At 37.5% G+C, this 24,730-nt stretch overlaps 1 protein-coding gene across 3 annotated transcripts in view; it reads right to left on the reverse strand.

The window, feature by feature from the left end:
• Positions 1–24,321, reverse strand: part of LOC127429031 (rap1 GTPase-activating protein 2-like) — a 51,082-nt gene extending 26,761 nt beyond the window's left edge. Inside the window, exons 1-2 of one of the 3 annotated variants that reach the window (XM_051677769.1) lie at positions 23,990–24,321; positions 20,484–20,519 (exon numbers count right to left, since the gene is read on the reverse strand). In XM_051677769.1, coding sequence (XP_051533729.1) covers positions 20,484–20,519; positions 23,990–24,033 — 80 coding nt within the window. In that variant the 5' untranslated portion in view covers positions 24,034–24,321. Of the gene's footprint in view, positions 1–11,561; positions 11,841–20,483; positions 20,520–23,989 lie in introns of those variants that run through there. The other 2 variants (XM_051677770.1, XM_051677771.1) reach the window with 2 other exon arrangements.
• Between the last annotated feature and the right edge of the window lie 409 nt (positions 24,322–24,730).

A 24,730-nucleotide genomic window follows, 5' to 3' on the forward strand; every position in this document is an offset into this window, starting at 1 on the left:
GCATCCTACCACATTTCAAATGCCTTTTCAATACTTATTTTTCTATATCCTTGTATTAAAAACCCAGAACATGTTCTAGCACAGGCGCAGGGGCTTAAAGTATAGGACTGACCCAAAGTCTCTCCCTATGTTGCATTTTCTCTGGAGTATTTTCTGTGTCGGTACCCTCTGTTAAGACACAGTGTACAAAAACACATAAAATGTATCAACTAGGTAACAACAGGCATCTGAGTCCCCATGAGGGCAGACAAAATTACACTTTTTTTTTGTTGTTGTTGTTGTTGATTTTCTCCCCTTTTCTCCCCAATTTGGAATGCCCAATTCCCAATGCGCTCTAAGTCCTCATGGTGGCCTCAATCCGGGTGGTGGAGGATGAATCTCAGTTGCCTCCACGTCTAAGTCCATCAATCTGCGCATATTATCATGTGGCTTGTTGAGCGTGTTACTGCAGAGACATAGCGCATGTGGGGGCTCATGCTATTCTCTGTGGAATCCACCCACAACTCACCACTGAGAGTGAGAACCACATTACAGTGACCACAAGGAGGTTAACCCATAGTGACTCTACCCACCCTAGCAACTGGGCCAATTGGTTGCTTTGGAAGCCTGGCTGGAGTCACTCAGCATGCCCTGGATTTGAACTTGTGACTCCAGGTGTGGTAGTCAGTGTCTTTACTTGCTGAGCTACCCAGGCCCCTTGAAATTACACTTTTAATAAACCTGATCACATATAACTTACAGTGGTCTCAAAAAGTATTTGGACTCTTTTGGACACTTAGTCACAGTTAAAATGTATGAATTTATTTGCATTACATACTGTAGCAAAATATTGAAAATGCGGCATCTACAAACAAATGTTTCTAGGGCTTTTCTCAGAACTAACTAAACTTGTTTGAGCCATTTTTGCAACGAAATGTAACCAGTTTTGGGTATAATCTGATTACAAAGTAATTAGTATATGTAATCAAATTACTTTTTTGTCAAACTATATAAAAACAACTACTAGTATAATGCATTACATTTTTAATTCTAGTAATCAGATTACAGTTACAAGTATATTGCTTGGGTTACACATTTCTAAAATAGTATTACTGCAACATCATCACACTGGAAGTCGGTATGTTGTTGCATGAATTATGTTCATATATGTACGTCACTTTGCATCTGCCCCCTAATAAGTCATTGTAAGGGATAAACGTGGTGCTGAGTTTAGGACTTGCGTGTGTCCATGAACGAGGAAATATAGACATTATTTTTAATTAATTGTGCAAAAAAACAAAAACTTTTCTGTTTAGTGTTTTAGCAAGTAGCTTAAAAGATAAATTATTAGTAATGTGATTACTTTTCTATGAAGTATTCTTTAAAGTAATCTGATTACAATTATACAGAAGTAATCATTAATTTGTAGTGGAATGTGGCCAGAACTTTAAAGGTCCAAAAAACATATAAAGGCAGAATAATGGTAATCCAAATGACTCCAGTGGTTAAATCTAAATCTTCAGAAGCAATATGGTAGGTGTGGGTGAGAAACAGATTCTTTTTTACTAAAACAAAATCATTTTTTTACTATAAATTCTCCTCCCTTCCCACTAGGTGGTGATATGCATGAAGAGTGTGAATCTCCAAAAACAAAAGTAAACTGAGAAAGTGAAAGTGGAGATTGATAGTCTTCATTTGTGTTCTGCAGAAGAAAGAAAGTCATACACATCTGGGATGACATGAGGGTGAGTAAATTATGAGAGAATTTTCATTTTTGGGTGAACTATCACTTTAAGTGTCCAAATAACTTTTGTCGTCACTGTATATGTCACCTCAGATATGGATAATATTAAAGCTTTTAAATGGAATGCACAATCCAATGAGTATGTGCTGTTTCGCTGCACTCTTTCTGTTCACTCACTCTCCTCCTGACCTTTCCTCTGTCTTTGCTGCTGTCTGTTTCTCTGCTCTTTCCATCTCTCTGTTGCACTGATAATGTCCCCCACTGCTCTGGTGTGCACCATCCCACTTTCATCTGTAGCCAAAAAGCAATAAATACAGGGTTCCTACACTTCTTGAATGATCTTTTCCATGTGCTTTCCTGTTGTTTGGATGAGGATTTTTACAAATAATTTTGATTTAGACCGATTTACAAATGAATAATTCAAACCAAACTCAAGAGAACAATTTGTTCACATCCGTTACTTTATATAAAGAGTAACAACTAGCTGATGAAATATTTTAGGGCAGACCAAAACTAGAAAAATATACACTTACTGAGCACTTTATTAGGTACACCTGTACATCTACATATTCCTGCGATTATCTAATTAGCCAATCATGTGGCAGCAGCGCAATGCATACAATTAGGTAGATACAAGTCAGGAGCTTAAGCTAATGTTTACATCAACCATCAGAATGGGGGAAAAATGTGATCTCAGTGATTTTGAACGTGGCATGATTGTTGGTGCCAGACGGGCTGGTTTGAGTATTTCTGTAACTGCTGATCTCCTGGGATTTTCACACACAACAGTCTCTAAAGTTTACTCAGAATGGTGCCAAAAACAAAAACAAAAAAACATCCAGTGAGTTCTGCAGACAGATATGTCTTGTTGATGAGAGACGTTAATGGAGAATGGCCAGACTGATTAGAGATGACAGAAAGGCTACGGTAACTCAGATAACCACTCTGTACAATTGTAGTGAGCAGAATAGTGTCTCTGAATGCACAACATATCAACCCTTGAGGCGGATGGGCTACAACAGCAGAAGACCACATCGGGTACTTTATTAGGACCATAGTGTTCCATTTCATGTAGAAATGTCCATGACTTTTCCAGGACTTCTAAGATTTGATTAAATTCCCAGACTTTTCCAGGCCTGGGAAATACAATTTTAAAATTCCCTAGGAGATGGACTTGAAGATCTGATGTGTTTGCAATCATCTCAAGTTTGGGAAGTTGAAATAATAGACAAAGTGAGAGAGAGAGACAGATGAGTGAGATGAGAAGTAAAAGGAAAAAGTCAGTGTGAAAAGTACAATGAGATCAGTAAAATCATTATATAATAAGAAACGCAGGATGAAAAATAAAGAAGAATAACAGAAAATATGAAGATGAAGAGTAAGTAGATAAATGGCAAAAATGTAGACAAACAAAGAGTAAAATATCTACTGAGCTGTTTATTTCAGCGAGCATAATACCGTCTAATTGAAATGCTGTTCATTTACATCAGCTGTCTATGATGGAGTGGGTGCAATGCTAGACTGCTTATCCTTCTGTCAGGATGTGAACAATGAGTGGCTTGATTAACACAGCACTTGACTTTAATGACTCTATGACAAACATAGAGGGTGAAAAACTAGTCATAAACAGCTGCTATCAGCCACTGTTTACATACATATCCAAATGCAGAGGACCTATTTTTATGGACTTACTGTATATGCTTGTTATACAGTAAAGACTGAGATTGGTTAAAAAGACTACAAAGTCTAAAGTATTTGTTATTTGTCAATGATTTTTCATCGAATTTCAATGATCAATATGTCCTGACAAAATTTCAGTCAACTCAGGACTCAGAACACAGAATATAATATGAATGTAAGGCCCTCTAGTGGTTACATTCTAACACAAAAAAATTATGACGTAACAACAACATTAGACAAGCTAATTAGACTTGATGACACACACACTAACAACACTTTTTGAAAATTCAAATCCAAAAGAAAGTAAATATTTTTGCATAAACTGATTCTATCAGCAGCCAAACCACAAAGATGAGGGTAACATGTGTCACTTATTAATATCTGTCATGACGCACACTTGCCACTGAGAATGTGGTTGTAAATATACTAAATTTGTAGAATACTGTCCTTTCATTTTTTTAAATAATGCATGCCACACTGATAAATTTGTACTGATAAAGTTTTCAATATCTCATTAAAATCTAATATATATATATATATATATATATATATATATATATATATATATATATATATACACACACACACACACACACACACACACACACACACACACATATATATATATATATATATATATATATTAGATTTTATATAACATTTAAATATTTACTGAATGCTACACATTAATGATACAGCTTTATTAAGCAAAATTGTATTTACATGACCAGGAAAGAAAATATGCAGCTGAAACAGATATTCAGTGTGGTGGGGAGGGGGTTTCCATTCATGTTTGTTTAGAGCTGATAAGTCAAATAATGTGGTTGGAAACTGGTTGCCTAGAGGCACTGTGAAACCACCGTTAATATCATGCAATCCACTGAAATTACATTGAACTGTTATGAAATAAAGAGCATTGCAGAGTTAAGTGCAGTAAAAATAAATATTCTTTTTTTATTATTTATTTTTTTATCCCCTTTTCTCCCCAATTTGGAATGCCCATTTCCCACTACTTAGTAGGGCCTCCTGGTGGCGTGCAGTTGCCTCCGCTTCTGAGACTGTCAATCCACGCATTTTATCACATGGCTCGTTGTGCATGACACCACAGAGACTCCGCATGTGGAGGCTCATGCTACTCTCCGTGATCCACGCACAACTTACCAGGTGCCCCACTGAGAGCGAGAACCACTAATCGCGATCACGAGGAGGTTACCCCATGTGACTCTACCCTCCCTAGCAACCGGGACAATTTGGTTGCTTAGGAGACCTGGCTGGAGTCACTCAGCACGCCCTGGATTCGAACTCATGACTCCAGGGGTGGTAGTCAGCGTCAATACTCGCTGAGCTACCCAGGCCCCAAAAATAAATATTCTTAAAACAAGATACATTTACTTGAAAAGCAAAATGACATAAGATACTAAGTAGGAATGTCCCAATATTTTTGGGGAACGAGTACAAGTACAGAGACTTCGTTTTCGGTACTCGCTGATACTGTTACCTGTTGCTTTGTTTCATTTTTTCTGAATTCCATATTTAACTGTTTATTTGAATTTTATAATCAAAATGGGGTCTAAATAAATGAATTCATTAAAACTGTAATAAAATGAAAATAGAACATTTACTTTCCAAAATAATATTGTATTATTTTTATCAAATGAAGAGCTTTTATACAGAACCTCATAGCACAATCCAAAATACAACATCTGAGTTATTTTTATCAAATAAAGTGCTGCTCAACAGAGCATCACAGATGTGAGATATTGCTTAAATATAAGATAATTATTATTGCTTTATTATTATTATTAGTAGTAGTATTACAGTAAATATTACATAACTATGTACAGTTTTTTCCATTTAAATGGAGCTTTTATTTTGGCGGAAGATTTTATTTTGGAGTGAAGTCCTTTCCGTTTCTGTGTGTTTTTGACGGTAGTTTCTCACCTCCGGAAATGCAGGTTGCTTAGTGACCCATTTTGATTATTAAACCACAAAAGGCTGCTATTTCATTAAATAAATATGCAGTCTGTATGTGTTGGGCTACATAGTGAATTAGCACTCTGCTCACTGTCATCTGTTACAAACAGAGCGCCTGACGCTCATGATGGTGTTTTAATCCTTACTATGAGTAGCCGGATTCTCATTTCCAATCAAACATTCTAAAGAAAACTACATCTATTCACTTTGAAGCATGCAACTTTATTTAACAAATGCAAACTTTATTTTTATCTCATTAAATCAAAGCCTTTGTGGTTTACTGTAATAATCACACTAAGACAAAACGTGACTTGAATTTGTGCACTGAATGTTTAAGCAATGACATTCATACGTCAGATGGTATTGGTTTTTGGTATCGGAGCATTTTTATGAGCACGAGTACAAGTACGAGCACAGTTTCAGACCCGATTTCGAAACCAGTATCGGCATCAGGACATCCCAAATATTAAGTCTTATTTTCCAACATGATCAGACAGGAAGTTGGCATGTTGTTTCCGGGATTTCCAAGACCATAAGATCGGCCCTATTATGATCTCCTAGACATCTTTGCATCGGCTCCAGCGTGTTAGCTTTCCCTTGTGGCGCGAAGGGAAGCACTTTGCATCAGCAACGTGGGAGACCCAGTTCGGATTCCCACTTTAAAACCAGAAAGTAATCGCAAAATCAGTGATGAGCATGATTTGGAGGTTGCATATTTTACTATAACATTACATTTTTATTCTACTGAAGGTTTGGGGTGGGGGGTACATTTGATAAAATATGTGTTCCTTTTCACTGTATTACATACTGTACAGCTGAAATCAACTTGCTTTTGATACCCCTCCGTGGACATTACACCCGGAAATCGATGCTCATACACCCAACAATACACACCACTTTGGCGAATGGGGGCAGGGTTTCGAATTTCGGTGAAGCACAGACCGATTTTAAGAAAAGTCAACTTATTGTTTGTGATTTCACTGAGATCAGTCTGTATTTTCAAAGAAATCTAACTAAATTTAATTCAGTTTAAACAAAATGGGTAAGAAATATAAACTTAATTGAAAGGGAAAACAAGTTTATTTTTTTCTTACATTTTACTGTAAGACAAGACAAAATAAATTCACCTGCAAAACTAAGCTGGTGAAGCTGGTCAACCAATATGGTCTATGATTAGGCTGGTTGACCCAGGGGGTTTCTGCTGGATAAGCTTATTAATAAGCCTGGTGGAGACACCACCAAATAGGCATCCAATAATGAGGACCAGCATCTAAAAGATAACATATGCTGGTGAACGGTTACGCTGATCTTTCCAACAGTAGGGAGTAGGATTAGGTTCAGCTTAAGATGAGTCTAATTTCTTTTCCGCTGTTAGAACACAGTTTCACATCATGAAAATAAGATTTCTCACTAGTAGTCATTATAGCTGTTCCTCTTTCGAATACAGATTTTCAATTGTTGCTGTCTTTAGCCAAACGGCCTCCAGCAGAAATGAGTTTCAATGTAATAGGGTCATGTGAAACTGTGGTGAAGAAGGAAAGGAAAACTTTGCATAATGACACAATGTTTGCAAACATACAGGTAGAATTAATGCAGGGTGACTGAGTTTTAAAGACCCCATGATAAGGCTTGAAAAGCATGCTTTTCTTTCTGTGTTGACATATTTCCTATTGAAGACATTTTTCTTTTAAATATCCAACAGCCTTCAGTTTGGGTCACAGTCATTAGTCAAGATTTGCTATTTGCTAGTCAGTTCCAAGTGGTATTAGGGGGAGGGACACTATAATTCTAGAGAGCTTTTAATTGGACAAAAATCGGTGTAGTGCAACATGAATCATCAGTATTTTTTGTCCATTTTTCAAGAAGACGCAGACTGTAAATTTTAAATACGTATATCTACTAAGAATTTAACTAAGGAGTACACTAGCATATGGCTTCAAAGTTAACAGACATTGACAAAAAAACAAAAAAAACAAAAAAAGAATAAAAAGAATTATGCAATAAATTTCAGATTTCTCATCCTTCAGAACGGTGTTTCACCAATCAAGTTCAAGCTTCCAGCTGTTAGCAGTGAAGTTGTGTAACTGTATTTTTCCCTACAGGAGGATCTCAGTCTTCTAGCTACGCATTTATTTTTCATCAGCAAAGAGTGCTGCTCCTTTAGGGGATGATGGAGAGATGGAGGGACAGAGAAGAGGAGGAAAGAGCAGTGATGTGGAAAGAGGCACTGTCTGCTAAGGACCAGCAGTCACAAGATAAACTAGTGTAAAGTGCACTAAAGAAAAAAACACTTTCTATGAAGTCTATATATATATATATATATATACACACACACACACTCAACAGCCACTTTATAAGGTACACCTGTACATCTACTTAATCATGCGATTATCTAATCAGCCAATCGTGTGGTAGCAGTGTAATGTATAAAATCATGCATACATATGTCAGAAGCTTCAGTTAATGTTCACATCAACCATCAGAATGGGGAAAAAATGTGATCTCATTGATTTAGACTGTGGCATGATTGTTGGTGCCAGACAGTCTTGTTTGAGTATATCTGTAACTGCTGATCTCCTGGGATTTTCACGAACAGTCTCTACAGTGTATAGAGAATGGTGCGAAAAAAACAGTGAGCGGTAGTTCTGTGGGCAAAAACGGCTTGTAAATGACAGAGGTCAGAGGAGAATGGCCAGACTGGTCCAAGCTGACAGGAAGGTGACAGTAACCCAGATAAACATGCGTTACAACAGTGCTATGCAGAAAAGCATTTCTGAACGTACAACATGTCGAACATTGAGACAGATGGGCTACAGCAGCAGAAGACCCCTCCGGGTACCACTACAGTCAGCTTAGAACAAGAAACTGAGGTTGCAGTGGGCACAGGCTCACCAAAACTGGACATCACTTGGTCTGACAAATCTGGATTTCTGCTGAGGTACACAAATGGTAGGCCCACTGCAACCTCAGTTTTCTGTTCTTGGCTGACAGAAGTGGAACCCAACATGGTCTTCTGCTGTTGTAGCCCATCCACCTCAAGGTTCAGCATGTTGTGCATTCTGAGATGCTATTCTGCTCACTACAATTGTATAGATTGGTTATCTGAGTTACCGTAGCCTTTCTCATCAACAAGGCGTCCACAGAACTGCCACTCACTGGATGTTTTTTGTTTTTAGCACCATTCAGAGTAAACTCTAGGGACTGTTGTGTGTGACAATTCCAGAAGATCAGCAGTTACATAAATACTCAAACCAGCCCATCAGGCACCAACAATCAAGCCATGTTCTAAATCACTGAGATCACATTTTTCCCCATTCTGATGGTTGATGTGAACATTAACTGTTTTATATGTTAACATTTGTTTATACATTGTGAAGGAACAAACTAACAATATTTATTAGTTTATAATCATTTATACTGTAAATTAACATTAACCTAGATTAATAAATGCTGCAAAAATGGTTAGTTCCTCATATCTAATGCATTCATAATGTTAACACATAGAACCTTATTGTAAAGTGTTGTTAGTAATCTTAATGCATTATAATTAGTGCTGTCAATCGTTTAAAATGTTTAATCGTGATTAATCGCATCATTTTTCATTGTTAATCACAATTAATTGCAGATTTTGAAAGTGCTGACATCTGACACTATATACTCCTTTTCCTGTCAAAATGCATTTATTTCCATCTAAGGAAAGAAAACAAAACAATATGTAAAATGTGATGCTTTATTAACATTTTCCAAACAAAGCCTTCCACAGTATAAAGATAGAAATGCACTAAAATAGCACCAATTCAAGTAACATTAAACGTTTCCCAAAGTCTAAATGGAAGTTTGACTAATTGAAAGAACTAGTCTCCACATAGGTTGCATATTCATTGCAATGGGCATTAAATCTCTTACTCTCATCCTCCACAATATTAATCAGCGGACAGACTTTGGCTATCTGCTTTGCTACAGCAATTGTGAAGCTGCATTCATGATTCACGTTAGGGCGCCGCTTTGAACTCCACATAAAAAGCGCTTGCAGACAAAATGTCTCATTCTGCATTTTGGTGATAGTTAAGACTTGATGTGCTTCTGTGGTAATTCAAACGCACCTTACATAGGCTGAAAAATACTTCACTTCTATCATAAGTCCATTTGAGCTTGTTTTGTACATCAAATAGCGTTAAGAGCTCCTTTCCCCATGACTATCAATGACTCTGAATCACTGTTAACTCTGGGCGGACACATCGCAAAGGTTCTGCCCTTCCAACCAGTGTTTATGCTGGTTTATGCTGTATTAACGGTAAATGCATTAATCACGATTAAGAAAAATGTATGCGTTAAACATTCTAAATTAATCGCATGTGTTAACGTATTAATTCTGACAGCTCTAACTATAATACATTCATAATGCCATATAATACACCCTGTAATAAGTTGTTTGTTCTTGCAAACAGTTGTAACTGTTATAATACATAATTCTTACCTATTCCTGGTTATAAAGAGTTTCATAAATTACCATAAAACAAATTATCAACACCAACTTTCATGTGTTAAATGCAGCCATATCACCCAGCAGCTCTTACCTGGTTGCCCACTGAAGTTAAGCAGGGTTAAGCCTGGCCAGTACCTGCATGGGAGACCTGCTGGGGAAAACTAAGGTTGCTGCTGGAAGAGATATTAGGGAGGCCAGCAGGGGGTGCTCACCCTGTGGTTTGTGTGGGTCCTAATGCCCCAGTATAGTGACGAGGACACTATACTGTAAAAAGGCACCGTCCTTCGTTTGAGACTTCAAACCGAGGTCCTGACTCTCTGTGGTCATTAAAAATTCCAGGGCACTTCTTGTAAAGAGTAGGGGTGAAACCCAGTGTCCTGGCCAAATTCCCCCCATTGGCCCTTATCTAACATGGCCTCCTAATAATCCCCATCCCTGAATTGGCTACATCACTACTCTCCTCTCCACCAACAGGTGGTGTATGGTGAACGTTCTGGTGCACTATGGCTGCCATTGCATCATCCAGGTTGATACTGTACACTGGTGGTGGTTGAGGAGATTCCCCCTGTACTATGTATTAATACTTATTAAAAAGGCGCAACCATGAATAGGTAAGTATTTTTATGTACTATAACTTTGGTTACAATTATTTACAAAAAGGAAAAAACAGGAGTCAAAGTGCATCGAAAGGCATTATAAATATACATTTATAATACATTAATAATAACTTTTTAATGCATTATATATAAAGCTTGCATATAAAGTGTACTTAAAATAAAACTGAGAAACATAATGGGGTGATTCTCACAAAAACGGTCAAGAAAATGTCCTGGACATATTTAAGCCCAAAAACAATACAATACAAAAATATTTAAAATTTTATATAAAAAAGTCAACATTAAGGAGCATTTGTGTATTATGACATTATTTTCAGGACACATTACCGTAATGCATCCGGATGGTTTACTTTTACTAGTCCCATTGTTTTCAATGATGATTCTAATTACCGTAACACAGTAAGTTTTTCTCTACTATCATGTAAAAATTCTAATTCTGTATTCTGCAAATGCATCTCTTTCAGAACAAGTGATGATCTTGAGCAACATTTGAAAACATAAGAAAAACTAGACCATCAAAATCCAGAAAAAGATGCTACATTATATTTTCTCCATTTCTGTGCTGAGAAAGCTGTTCCCGGTTTGGATTTGCAAAGAGCACAGAGAATCAGAGCATGTGACAAGCTTTACGGTGGGTAACGGATTATACTTTCATCGCTGGAAACAGAGCTGAATGACACCCAAGGAAACGCAGCACACCAGCAGCAATGAGCCACTTACTAAGACCTTAAAGTGAAACTGTCAGGATATTCTGTCAGTTTATGTAATACTTCCATAATCCTTTGAAATGACTCACAAAATACTTCCTACCCTCCTCACTTTCAATGAAAGGCAAGCCAAACTCTAAAACAACATCACCCACAGTGCTTTGCAAAGACATTTCAGTAATTCACAGTCACAGTTTATAATGAAATCCAGATTTTTATTCATTACACCAGGGCAGAATAGAAATTTTAAGAAATCGTATGGTGCTACACTTACAATAAAAACCTGAGAAATACTTTATTTCATGCATTTTCTATTAAAATCAAAATAAATGATCAAAGATTTTAAAGTACGGTTAAAGGGGAACTAAACTCACCAGAGTCTACGAGGCATTTTTCATTGGCTGAAGATAATGTATAGGTCTCTTCAAGTTATTGAGTCTCCAGTTCTCATCAACAGTTGAAATAATAGCCAGAGATTGAGAAGCACATACACTGGCTACTGATTGCACAACCGCACTCTTAGGGTTTAGATGCTCCACAAGTACATAGCATTTCAATTTGTCGTGAGAGAGAGGAAAGAAAGAGAGAGAGAGAGAGAGAGATGAAGGGAGGGTTGAAATCCTCACAGATACCCTAGTAGCTCTGTCTGCTTTGTTCACTTTGATTATGCGATACACACACACACGCACACACACACAAATATGTCAGCAGGTTTCGAGAATGAGGCAACAGCATTAAATGGACTGATGTCTGTAACACACATTACACAAACCACTGTAAGCTTCTGAATAAATTATAGACATCAAAGGTTGAATATTTAACATACTTTAATATTTAAAGGGATAGATCACCCAAAAATGAAAACTCTGTCGTCATTTCATGTCATCATGTCGTTACCAACTCCAAAATAATACTTTCTTTATTTTGTGGAACACAAGAAGAGTAATTTTGAAGAATGTGAATGCTGCTTTTTCTCCATTCAGTGTGAATGGTGACTGAGACTGTCAGTTTCTAACATTCTGCCTAACATCTCTTTCTGTGTTCAATGGAAGAAAGTCATACGGGTTTGGAACAACATAAGGGTAAGTAAATTATGACAGAATTTTCATTTTTGGGTGAACTTACCCTTTAATATTTAACACAAGTCAATAAATCATGAGCAAACATCAAGACACAAAAACATATTTGTGGACATCACTACATGATTAACGAAACACAACTATTAACATGCAGACATATGCAAACACAACATGAATGCCACATGCTTTCAAAGTTGCAGCATGTGTCAAATGCATTTACGTGTGCATGCATTAATATAAAGTGACTGACAGGCATGTCAACACAGAGCATCAAAAATACACCAATCTTCCCTTGAAGACTTGCTTAAGGTGGCAAAAGCAATACTCTGTTAATACTGGCACACTGTTTGTGACCTTCACATGCTGCCACATGTGTTAAAATTCACTTGTCTGGTCACTGCAAATCAGTGTAAGGGAAGCTACTTGAAACTATAGCTTTCCAAGTATAAAAAAAAATGAAATTGAAATTTTTGCCTCAAGGATCTATTTTTTTCTATTTGATCTTACCCTTAAAAATGTCATTTCATTTCATTGGTGTAAACTAATTTGCCAGGCTGATTTATTCAGATTAAAAACATTTCTGACTTGATAAAAAGCAGTTCATTTAGAATGTTAACATATTAAGCACATATGTTAGGTTACCTGAGAAAACTTTTTTTTTTACTGTGTACAGTCAAGCTAACCTTTTGAGAAAGTAGTTAGCTACACTACACTGAAAAAAATTACTAGTAAGATTTGCTTCATTTACTTCAAGTAAATTTTAATGGTATAAAATTAAGTAAAATCTACTTAACTTCATGACATAATATTGATTAAAGTGAGTAAATTAAACTTAAAAATGTCAGTTTATACAGTTAATAAATTTCAGTAACTTTTAATTACAGATCTGATGTACTTGGTACTTCAATAAATTTAGTAAAATTAAATTTTTAATGGAAAATTTTACATTTTGAACTTTACTTATAAACTTGCTTAATCATGTACCTCATGACATACAGAAGCCTTCCAAAGGGAAGCTTAATGCATGATATGCAGTCTATTAGAAATCATCACCTTGCATTAATGTAAATCAATATAAGATAGAGGGCTGCTATTTTTGGTGCTCAAAAAAAAAATAAAAAAAAATAAAAAAAAAACAATGTTGATGGTAACAATAAAAAGGATTTTTTTTTTTTTTTAATCATGAACAGGTCATTTTCAGACTTCACGAAACAAGAAATTACCAAACATATCAACAAAATCAACAATAAAAACAGTGTAAAGATACTTGCAAATAGTAAAACCATGCAAGCTCATTAATTATTCAAGCCTGGTACATGCTGGGAACACCAGCTTCGAAAGGTTAAGTAAAATTTACTTATTTTATTTACCTGTGAAATTTACTCAAATAAGCGAATAAACATGACAAGGTTTTCTACTTTAGGATTGATACTTGACGCATTACAACGATAACAAACAATAATGAAGAACATTTACTTATAAGCTAGAGCATTCATTTCTACATGTTAGAATATAAATACAAATGTAGAATAACTTAAAATTTTCAAGTTCATGCTAACTAACTTGTTCAATGAAGTACTTAATCTTTTCTGTGATATTTACATAACCTCAAAATATTTTTTTCAGTGTACAAGCTACTAACAAAAAGTAGCTACTGTAACTAATTGAAAGCTATTTAAGGGGACAATGTCACAAATAGTGTCAGGAATGAGGACCCAAAGGCAGAAATGAGGCAAAAAATTTTGATTTATTAAATAAGTAATACAAACAGGGAAAACAAAACACTCTAAAGGGAGAAAACAACTAAAGAGAAAAAAACAACAAAGAACTTAACTGAAAAACAAATTACAAACCAAACTGGAGACAGAGCAACAAAACACTGACTGAACATGAGAACAGAACGATCCAACAGACACAAGAGGAAAAGCAGCACAACATATACAGGTAGGGCACATGAGGAACATGTGAAGGCAATTAACATAACAAGGACTAAACGAGGGAGAGTGATGAGGGTAATGATGAGGTGGAGTCTGTGAAGCACATGGCAGAAAAACACAAAGCCATGTGCTAACACACAACACACAAGACTGACAGAAGAGTGCATGGCAAGAGTACCGAACTCGAAGCCATGCGCTCACAAAAGACGAGACATGGAGCATGAGTCTCCGGATCCCGAATCAGAACAAAAACTAAACTAGGCTGAGTCAGGACCCAGACACCACGTTCCAAACATGAAAACACAAACACAGAACTTAAGTGTCAGGATCCTGTCACCACTAAAAACATGACTGACAAAGTGACAGGACCACCTGGTGTCCCAAAAAGGGGAACATCAAACAGAAAGCAAAAACACAAACTAGGGCAGGGCTGGAGGCACAGACCAGGGCAGGACCGGAGGATTAAAAGGTACCACCCAAGGGAGGGAGGGTGGGGGATATCAGGGGGATGGCTCCAAGTAAGGGGCAGGGCCAGGAGGCTGACGAAATGGAATGGGTCAGGCCAAGGGGCAGATGACAGACCAGGGAGGGTGGGTGGGAGAAACCAGGGGAATGGCTTAGTCCAGGGTGACACATCAGGCCAGGGTGACCCCCTGAGGAGCATCCGGAAGCCTAGATGGACCGGAAGGCCAGGGCGGAGCCGGAGAAGGACTCAGAGGCCTGGATGGACCGGGAGGACAGGACGGAGCCAGAGGAGAACCTGGAGCCCAAGGCAAGGTCCGAGCAGCTGGGTTCAGCAACGGATAGTCCTTGATTACTGGGCAGATTGGGTCAGTGGCCACACAGGACAGGACAAACTGGGCAGGGACCCTAGAGGGCTGAACAGACTTGGCAAGGGCCCCAGAGGGCTAGACAGATTGGGCAGACTGTTCGATTGCTGCAGCTGGGCATAGGGTGAGGTCCACGGTGGCCGATGGGCAGAGGGTGAGGTCTGTGGCGGCCACTGCCGTGGGATCAGAATGGGCAGCAGACACTGGCATAGGGTCTGACTGGAGGTAGGCGACCACTGGATGTGGGCGGCCACTGGACAGGGGTCAAGCAGGATGGCCGCAGGCGAAGGGTCAGGCTGGGGCTCGGACCCCTCCTGGAGTGGACTGTCACAGGGGACTGGACAGGATCATTAATGATCACAGGGGACTGAACAGGATCGTCAACGGTCACTGAACAGGTTCATCAATGGTCACAGGAGACTGGACAGACTTGTCAACAGCCACAGGGAACTGGACAGGCTCGTCAACAGCCTCAGGGAACTAGACAGACTTGTCGACAGCCACGGGGAACTGGAAAGGCTCGTCGACAGCCTCAGGGAACTAGACGGATTTGTCGACGACCACAGGGAACTGGATAGACATGTCGACAGCCTCAGGGAACTGGACAGACTCAACAACCACAGGGAACAGAACAAGCTCGTCGACAGCCACAGGGAACAAGACAGGCTTGTCAATGTCCTCAGGGAATAATATCATATACTGGTGACTGGGGATCGGGCACCTTACTCGGCTTCCTTCTCTTCCTCCTCCTCCGGACAGACGGAAATACTACAGTTGGAAGGGCTGCCAACTGCTGGCGTACAGCAGTGGGCACAGCCTCCGCCTCCAGGCGGTCAGCAGCGGCCTCCTCCGCCTCCTGCCGGTCAGCAGCGGCCTCCTCTGCCCGGAGCCATATGCTCACAAAAGACGAGACATGGAGCATGAGTGTCTGGATCCTGAACCAGAACAGAAAACGAACTAGGCTTAGTCAGGACCCAGACACATTGCTCCGAACATGAAAACACAAACACAGAACATGAGTGTCAGGATCCTGTCACCACTAAAAACATGACTGACAAAGTGACAGGATCCTGACAGACAAAGCTTTATAAATATATAACTATTGTATATGATAATATTGAAGCCTACAATCTTGGCACAAAAACAATAAGCTCAATTAGGATAAGGGCATTAAATCGAACAGATACATTTAAACCAGATACAACTTATAACACAAGAAAACACACTAATGTAGTGTATAATATAGTGAGGAACAGCAGTATTTAACGTAATATTTCACAACAAAAAACAAGACGCAGAGATTTCTTTGCAAGGCCTCAAATGAATATGTGAATCGTTTATTTGATCAGTGAATTATTTATTTACCTTTCCATTCATTTAATTTCTGAATCGTCATAACAAACCGATTCACTAAAATGAATAACACTTACCACTGATGAATGAATCACATGCTGCAATTTGACTGTTGCCTCTGTTTGTTTTCATGTAGTGTTATACGAGCAATACAATGCTACAAAATCAGCGATGTAGTATGTTTTTAGCGATTCATTGGAAAAAGTGGCTAGTTACTGGAAAAGCTAAACCATTTTAAAAACAGCTAATCCTGCTACAGAAAAATGCAGTTAAGCTCATAGCGTTGCTACTTTTAGTTAGCTACTACCCAACACTGCTGCAATTCAAGGCACATGTAGCATACGGTTTGTGAATGCCTTCCTGATATCACAATGAGCATACAAAGTCCTGTCTATTTTACTCATGCCTGGTTTGTTTTATGCCATTTTTTTCATGAGGAAGTAATACATTTTCTGGCACTCTTGCTTCATTGCGTGCTATAAGTTCTGACACTTGTCTGCATGCAAACACAAACCAGCTAACCCACGGTCAACATTATGTAAGTGTAACCTTCCCAATCTTGCCAGCTTTGATGCGTGAAACATATGTGTATACAAATGCACACAGACACAGATTCCTCCCTTCCAAGCAGGACTGAACAGTGGGTGAGTGGAGAGATGTGGAGATCCCACCTGTTACCCCTACACCTGGTTGCTAGCATGAAGCTTGCCACTTATACATAAAATGACATTTCAGCTGGCACTCAAAGTCAGTCCACAATGATGAATATTAGAATAATAAAATATGGTAATAAAGTAGAATAATTTAAGAAAGCGATACATTACAATGTTAAGTTACTGCACCTATGAACACCGTTGTTTCCTGCTGAATGCACAGTGGTGTAACTGTAGTTTTTGGGGCTGTTTTTAGAGGCCTGACAAATTGGTGGGCACTGTTACCAGGTGCTATTTATTGGTAAACCCGAAATGTGATAACCGATAACCAGTGTTGGGTAAGTTACCTAAAAATAGTAATCCACAACAAATTACTAATTATTTCTCTGAGTAATTAGTAAAGTATCAGTAAAGATTACTTTACTAATTACTTCATTGAAAAAGTAATAATTAATTTACATTTAAGTTACTTTTTAAAACACTTTTCCGCTTAAATTCAAAATAATATCTTAATTTCTTTCTTGTTCATTGTTACACACAAGTCATACACTAAGCATTTCTCCTTCACAATGACTCATTACGGAGCCATAATTCATGTATTCTACATAAATTATATATTGGAAATTAGTATACCCCTATAATGTACTTAAAAGTAATTACATTAATTGAAAGTCAGTAACTGTAATCTGATTACAAGAATTTAAAATGTAATGCATTACACTGCCCTTTCTTTTATTTTTTTTACTAAAAAGTAATTAGATTACAGTAACTATTTACTTTGTAATTGGATTACACCCAACACTGCAGATAACCGCTAAATGTTACATTTATTTTGAATATTGGTGATCCCAAGGACAACCAAATGTTCTTTGGGGTTTAGGTTTTTTCTCCAGGCCTAACCTAAACCTAGAGCTAAACAATCATAGGTATTGAGGGGGATGCCCCACCAACCCCCCTCAATATTAAAGTAAGAAGAAGGTGTTAAGAGTTTTTCAATGACCGATTCTTAAACTTTTAAATTTGGTCCCCTCAATTTCGAATATTTGGTTACATCATTGCCAAAACCTTTGCATCAGATTGTGGTTGAACAGTAATTGTTGCAGTTGTAGTAATTCATGTCATTCTTCATTATATATACACTACCAGTCAAAAGTTTTGAAACACTTACTCATTCTTGAATATAATTTCACACATTTTAGAATAATAGTAAAGTCATCAAAACTATGGAATAACATAAATGGAACTATGGGAATTATGTTGTGACTAAACAAAATCCAAAATAAATCAAAACTGTGTTATATTTTAGCATCTTCAAAGTAGTCACCCTTTGCCTAGATTTTGCTGAAATGTACTCATGACATTTTCTCAACCAACTTCATGAGGTATCACCCTGTGATGCTTTTTAAACAGTATTGAAGGAGTTCCCATCTATGTTGGGCACTTAGTGGCTACTTTTCTTTATTATTTGGTCCAAATCATCAATTTCAAAAACTTTTTTTTTGAAATTACATTTTAGTTTTATAATGAAATAAATTAATATGGTGGCACAATTATATTTTTGTCTACAAAACTCATTTCAAACTTTTAAGCATACGCCTTCAGATCAAAAGATTTTTAAGATCATGAGAAACATTTCAGTCAAGTGTTTCAAAACGTTTGACTGGTAGTGTATATAAAACAATTTGCCCATTACGAATTGCTATTTCATTATATTATATAATACCACATAGTAGATCATATGGTCTACAGACATTAAAGGTCCCTAGTTTTCACCTTGCCAGTGGGATTTCTATAAATAGACACATGCTTTATGGTGTCCTTTCTTTGGGCATTCAAACAAATACAAAAACACAATGAAAATATTAATGACCCTCACCTTTCATTAATTCATCTCAAAGTGAACCATGAACATGTCTTATCAAGGCCAATATCAGCCAGCAGCAGCATACAGTGGATAATTTCCATGTGTATGATCTGTAGTCACGACCCTATTCAGGGTTATGCACTAATACACAAGACCCGAGCAGACACTCCTTTCCACTCTGATGCTCTGAACACTTAACCAATCCACTTCATCACGGTCTTTCAGGTTCTAAAAGCCCTGTATGTGTGTGTGTTAGTGTGTATTTGGCACTTTTATGTATGAGAATTATAATGCAGGAGTTGCACGTGTGCCCATGAATAGGCTAAATACTGTGAATGGGCAGATGGATTATAAATAGGTGAAGTATAGATTGGGAAATTTGGCGAGACGAAAGGATTAAACAAAAGAACTATAAGAACCTCAAGTATGTGATTATACATGCTTGACGAATCGGATAGCTGTTGAGGTGCTTAAGTAGCAACCTATTAGCAACCTATTCACAGTAGCTTCAAAAGTAACGTTTGAGGTATGACTGTGTGTAATTTATGTTGTAGAACAAAACATGAAAATCTCTTCAAGTTATGTTAACCATAGACCTTATTTTACTCACAAATTTAAAAAAATGCCATTCTAAAAACCCATTGGAAATTCTAAAAGGAACCCAATTGTGAATTAGCCTTCCAGGCTTGCCTACAAATTGAGGTAAAGACTAAACAGCCCTATTAACATGTGAATTAACATCTTACTCACTCAACCGTACGTCATTTCTTTTGGGCCGAAAAGAGCCAAGAACTGATATTGTGTTATGTGTGACTGGTTGTTCACATGACAATGTGTAGTGCAATAAGGTTAAATCCGTTAACATTAGTAAACGCATTAGGTATAATTAACTAACAATCAACAATCCTTTTAACTTACTGTTAACTTATACAGTTTTTAATGTAAAAAATGAAGTAGTATAAGTAGAAATTAACATTAACAAAGATTAGTAAATGCTGTAAAAGTATTTAAGTGTTAACTAATGTTAACAAATGCAACCTTATTGTAAAGTGTTATCCATGTAGTTAACATAGGTATTCGTAAAGGTTTTGTTGTAATAAATGGCATTTTAACCCAAGCTGACCCATTAAATAAGTGGGTCAGCTTGTAAAACAAAAAGCATGGGTTGATCTAAATTCTAAATGGGACATTTTTTTTGTAGTCACCAAATACACACTTTTGCATGCAAACCTATGCAAACAGCACTGCATGCACTAAAAAAAAAAAAAGACTACTACAGATGACAAATAATCATTAATAATATTTACTTATAAGCTAGAGCATTAATTTTTACATGCTTGAATTGAGTACAAATGTAGAATTTACTTAATATTTTTAAGTTCATGCTTTAACTTATTTAATGTAAACAGTACTTAATCTTTTCTGCTATATTTACTTCACAACACAATTTTTTTTTCAGTGATGCAGTTTTCATCCAAGCAACAAACCTATCTTTTCATTAAACACACAGATAAGAGAATATAAAGCGTCAGGTCTTGTAAGAGAGGAGAGAGGGGGCTGGCGGTGCACACAGTACTCACCGAGCTCGAAGGGCACTAATGGTAGACTTGTCAACCCTGCATTTGAAGAGAAAAGACAAGAAAGTATTTAAGATCAAGGAACAACCCTAGATGGCTGTAATTTGCTTGGCTAGACGTTTCAGTTGATCTTTAAAGACCCAAGGAATAAAAAAGGTTAAAAAGGGCATTTCTGAAAGGTATCATCCCTGCATGATTTTGTTGTTGTTGTAGCTTGGTGGGTTTAATGCCTGATTAATGCTGACATGCCACCAGCACTAACTCTCACAATATCACATCAAAACATTACACACACACAACAGGGTTGAATCAGGCTGTGTGGAAGGGTGTGGCCATTTATTTTTATTCACCATGTTTTTGATGTTTCACACATTTTTGTGTCACACACACATACACTTTACTTAGCTATCTAAATGAGGACATAGAGGTATGTTTTTATATCAAGCAAATTATAATTACTATAGACCAAAAAGTCAGTCACTAACCCAACAGACACTAACCATATCTCTAAAATAAAACATTTAGCATTAACCATTAAAATGTGATGTAAATATATTACACTTACACATGATATTACTCAGTAAGAGGTCAACACCTCTTATGATTTGTTTGTGTGCGTGAGCATCAGTTTGTGTGAGGTGACTAGCCGTGTCACTATCAAACGTGCGGTGTGATGGTGACTGGGTGTGGTGTGGATGTGGGTAATTCTGAGAGAGGAAGGGTGTGGGCATTTGTGTGTGTGTGTGTGTGTGTACACATGTGACAAAATTTCCCACAGCAAAAAGCTGACACAGTCCCCATGTAAAACAGCACTAGTGAATAATTCCAGTATATTAATTATGGACAGCTGATATGTAACAATCTGACAATCAAATTATGAATGGACAGCTGTTGTTGGTGTACCAAATATTTATGAGTATACAAACACAAACTAACTGCATAAGTGTGCAGTTAAATTAACAAATGACGAACCCCAAGTACATGCCTAAAGCAAATATTAAACTTGACCCTCAGATTAACACAAAGACAAAACCAAATCCTCTGATTAATTTAAAGCCTAAACCTAACTCTCAGATTGTTAAGGCTAAACTGACCCTTGGCCTAATGCTTAGCCTAAACTTGACCCTGAAACTAACACAAAGCCTAAATTTAGCCCTCAGACTTATGCCAGGACTAAACATAATCCTCATCTTCATGCTATATCCAAACTTAACCCTCAGCCTAACTAAAAGCCTTAACCTAACCCCTAAAACAATGCTAAGGCTAAACCTAATCCTCAGGTTAATGCAAAGTGATAACCTAACTCTTAGCCTAACGTTAAGGCAAAATTTGACCCTTGGCCTAATGCTTAGCCTAAATATGACCATAAACCTTACACTAAGGAAAACCAAATCCTCAGATTAATGCAAAGCCTAAACCTAACTCTCAGCCTAACGTTTAGGCTAAATTCAACCCTTGGCATAATGCTAAGCCTAAACTTGACCGTGAACCTACCACAAAAGCCCAAATCTAGCTCTCAGACTAATGCCAAGTCAAAAAACTAGGCCAAATCCTTAGCCAAACTCTAAACCCAACCCGTAGCCTAACACAAAGCATAAACCTAACCCTCATCCTAACAAAAGTCTAAATCTAACCCTTTGCCAAATGCTAAACCTGACCCTTGGACTAATGCTATGCCTTAACCTGACCTTAAGCATTAATTCTAAGACTAAACATGACCCTTAGCCTAATGCTAGGCCTAAACCTGACCCTCGGCCTAATGATAGGCCTAAACATGACCCTTGGCCTAATGCTAAACCTAAACTTGACCATCTGCATAATGCCAAGTCTAAACCTAATTCTGAACCTAGACCTACTCCTCAGTCTAACACTAAGCCGAAAACCTAACCCCTATCCTAACGCTAAGGCTAAAATAAAGACTTAACCTAAATCTAATCTTAGCATAAGTCAAAGACCCATGCCTAAGTCTCTTGTAACTCTTGTAGTTCAACTTCCAGGCAGCTTCTATATGTTGTCACACTCCACTGCACATAACAAATCACAAAAATGGCCAAATGGCATTTAAAACAGGATACAGAAGAAACTAAAAAGCCCAAAAAAACAAGAGAGTGCAATATGTTATAAAAGTCTCAAAGCTGAAACTGTTTCAGCCACATCATAAATAAAGCATTCACTCCCTCTGACCCCTCATAACCATCACCTCTATATTCAGCAGTTCCCTCTGTGGTTACAATACAGGCACAAAAACATATAACAGCATTTAATGATAAACATCCATACTGATGCAAATAAAAATCATAAAGGCACACTCAACCCAATCAGCTCCACACTCATCCAACATGTGTGAGATCAAGGTTTCAAGAGGGAAACGAAAAGGAAATGTGAGAAGCAGAGCACTCAAGCTGGCCGCCACTATGGAATCATGTTAATGTGCACTCTAATATGGCTATAACCTCTTTAAATTATTTAACATTATGGAAAATATTCAGCATGTTCTCAGTCAGAGCATCATATAAATTATCCGGCAGCTCAGCTGGTCTTTGAGAAATTCTGAATTAGGGAGTTTGCTGTCATAGCACATAAGGTGAATTGAGCCCATAACCTGTTGAGCTTCAATAAAAAAAAAATTTTCCAATAAGATTTTCAATGTGGTCAAGAGAGAGTATTCTTGGGAAATAAAAGGTAACCGAGTGCATGTGAAAAAGACACAGGGATACAAAGAAAGCAAAGTGGGAAGCAGATTTGTACTTGATACTGCAACAGATTGTATTTGGCAGAAATAGTCACAGAGAACAGTCATTTACAGTCTGTCACTTCGAATGAAAGAGAAGAGCAAACAACCAATAAGAAAAGCACAGTTGCCTTTAATAAATGCAATGCCTTAATTCAACATTCAAAGAAAATATATTTACTTCTCACTTTAAGATATGCACCATCAAACTCCACTGTGGTACTACCTGAGACATCATTTGTATATACAGTACATTGAATACAGGTCAGATTTCAGACTAATAGGTCTCTGTTGAAACTGTCAAGAGCATATGATCTTTTGAGAAGTTAGAAATACTGATATATCTGATTGAGCAATGCTTGAGTGAGAATTTCTACACAACAAAGGGTTTGTCACAGGCAATCATAGATGACTAGATGTCCTCTGATGACACATTTACATGCCTGATACTTTACACCACAAAAAGAAAGAAACAGCCATACTACTATTACAACACTCTGGATATCACCTGCCCTTGATTTGCTCTGTATTTGTTTTTTGTACTTTTATATCAACATTCTGATATTCTTAACTGTAAATCACCCACACAAATCAATGTAAAGGCATCATTTAATACTACAAATGAATGCAGATTAAAAAACAGCATGCTGACAACCATAAACAAGCAAGCAAGCACATCATGGACCCTCTCATACACACACACACACGCACACACAGGGCATCTGTCAGACATTTCCACACAACTGACAGCTGATGTTGTTCCATATGAGCGACGTACCATCCAAATCCACCGAAGGACACGCTCCTCTTCCTCCTCAGCATGGTCCCTCTTTTTTGCCTCTAAATCCAATTCTTCCCGTTTCTTCCCCTAACAATCCCTCTTCAGTCTCCTCACTCTCTCTCTTGAATCGTCCCTCTGTCTCACTGTGCTTGTGTGTTTCAGTATCTCACAATCACTCTCTTTCTCTCACTCTCACTCAGCTGGCTCACTCTCTTGTGTTTATCTCTCTCTCTGTGAGAATTTATTTCATTCTCCACCCTCTTTCTCACTCTGTGTGGATGTGCGTATTTCTGTGTGTGACAGTTTTTGATTCTCACACCTGCTATGCCACTCCCTCTCACTTCAGCTCACAACTCCACACACGTTAAGAGTAAAAGATAGGGTGGGGAGGAAGAAAGGAGGAGTGACAGAACAGTCTTTTTTTATCTGTCACCCTCTGGGCCTTCTGTCGGCTTGGATAGAAAATATCAGACAAGAAGACTGTCTGATATGGCCATATAAGAAGAAATTATCTCACAAACAATACAAAAGAATTTCACAATTTCTTGTAATTTATCCTGTTAACTGTCATTGTCATTTTACTGGCACAATCCAGCAAATTCAATTATGCATCTTATTATAAAAATGCCTTAGCATTTATGGATTGCATACGATTTCTATATAAAAAAAAACTAAAAGAATTCACAAAAATCTACCTTGTGTTTTGGTCCCACAATACAAAATCACCGTAATGAAGAA

Source organism: Myxocyprinus asiaticus, chromosome 38 (assembly GCF_019703515.2).
Source record: "Myxocyprinus asiaticus isolate MX2 ecotype Aquarium Trade chromosome 38, UBuf_Myxa_2, whole genome shotgun sequence".
NCBI classification, from domain to species: Eukaryota; Metazoa; Chordata; class Actinopteri; order Cypriniformes; family Catostomidae; genus Myxocyprinus; species Myxocyprinus asiaticus.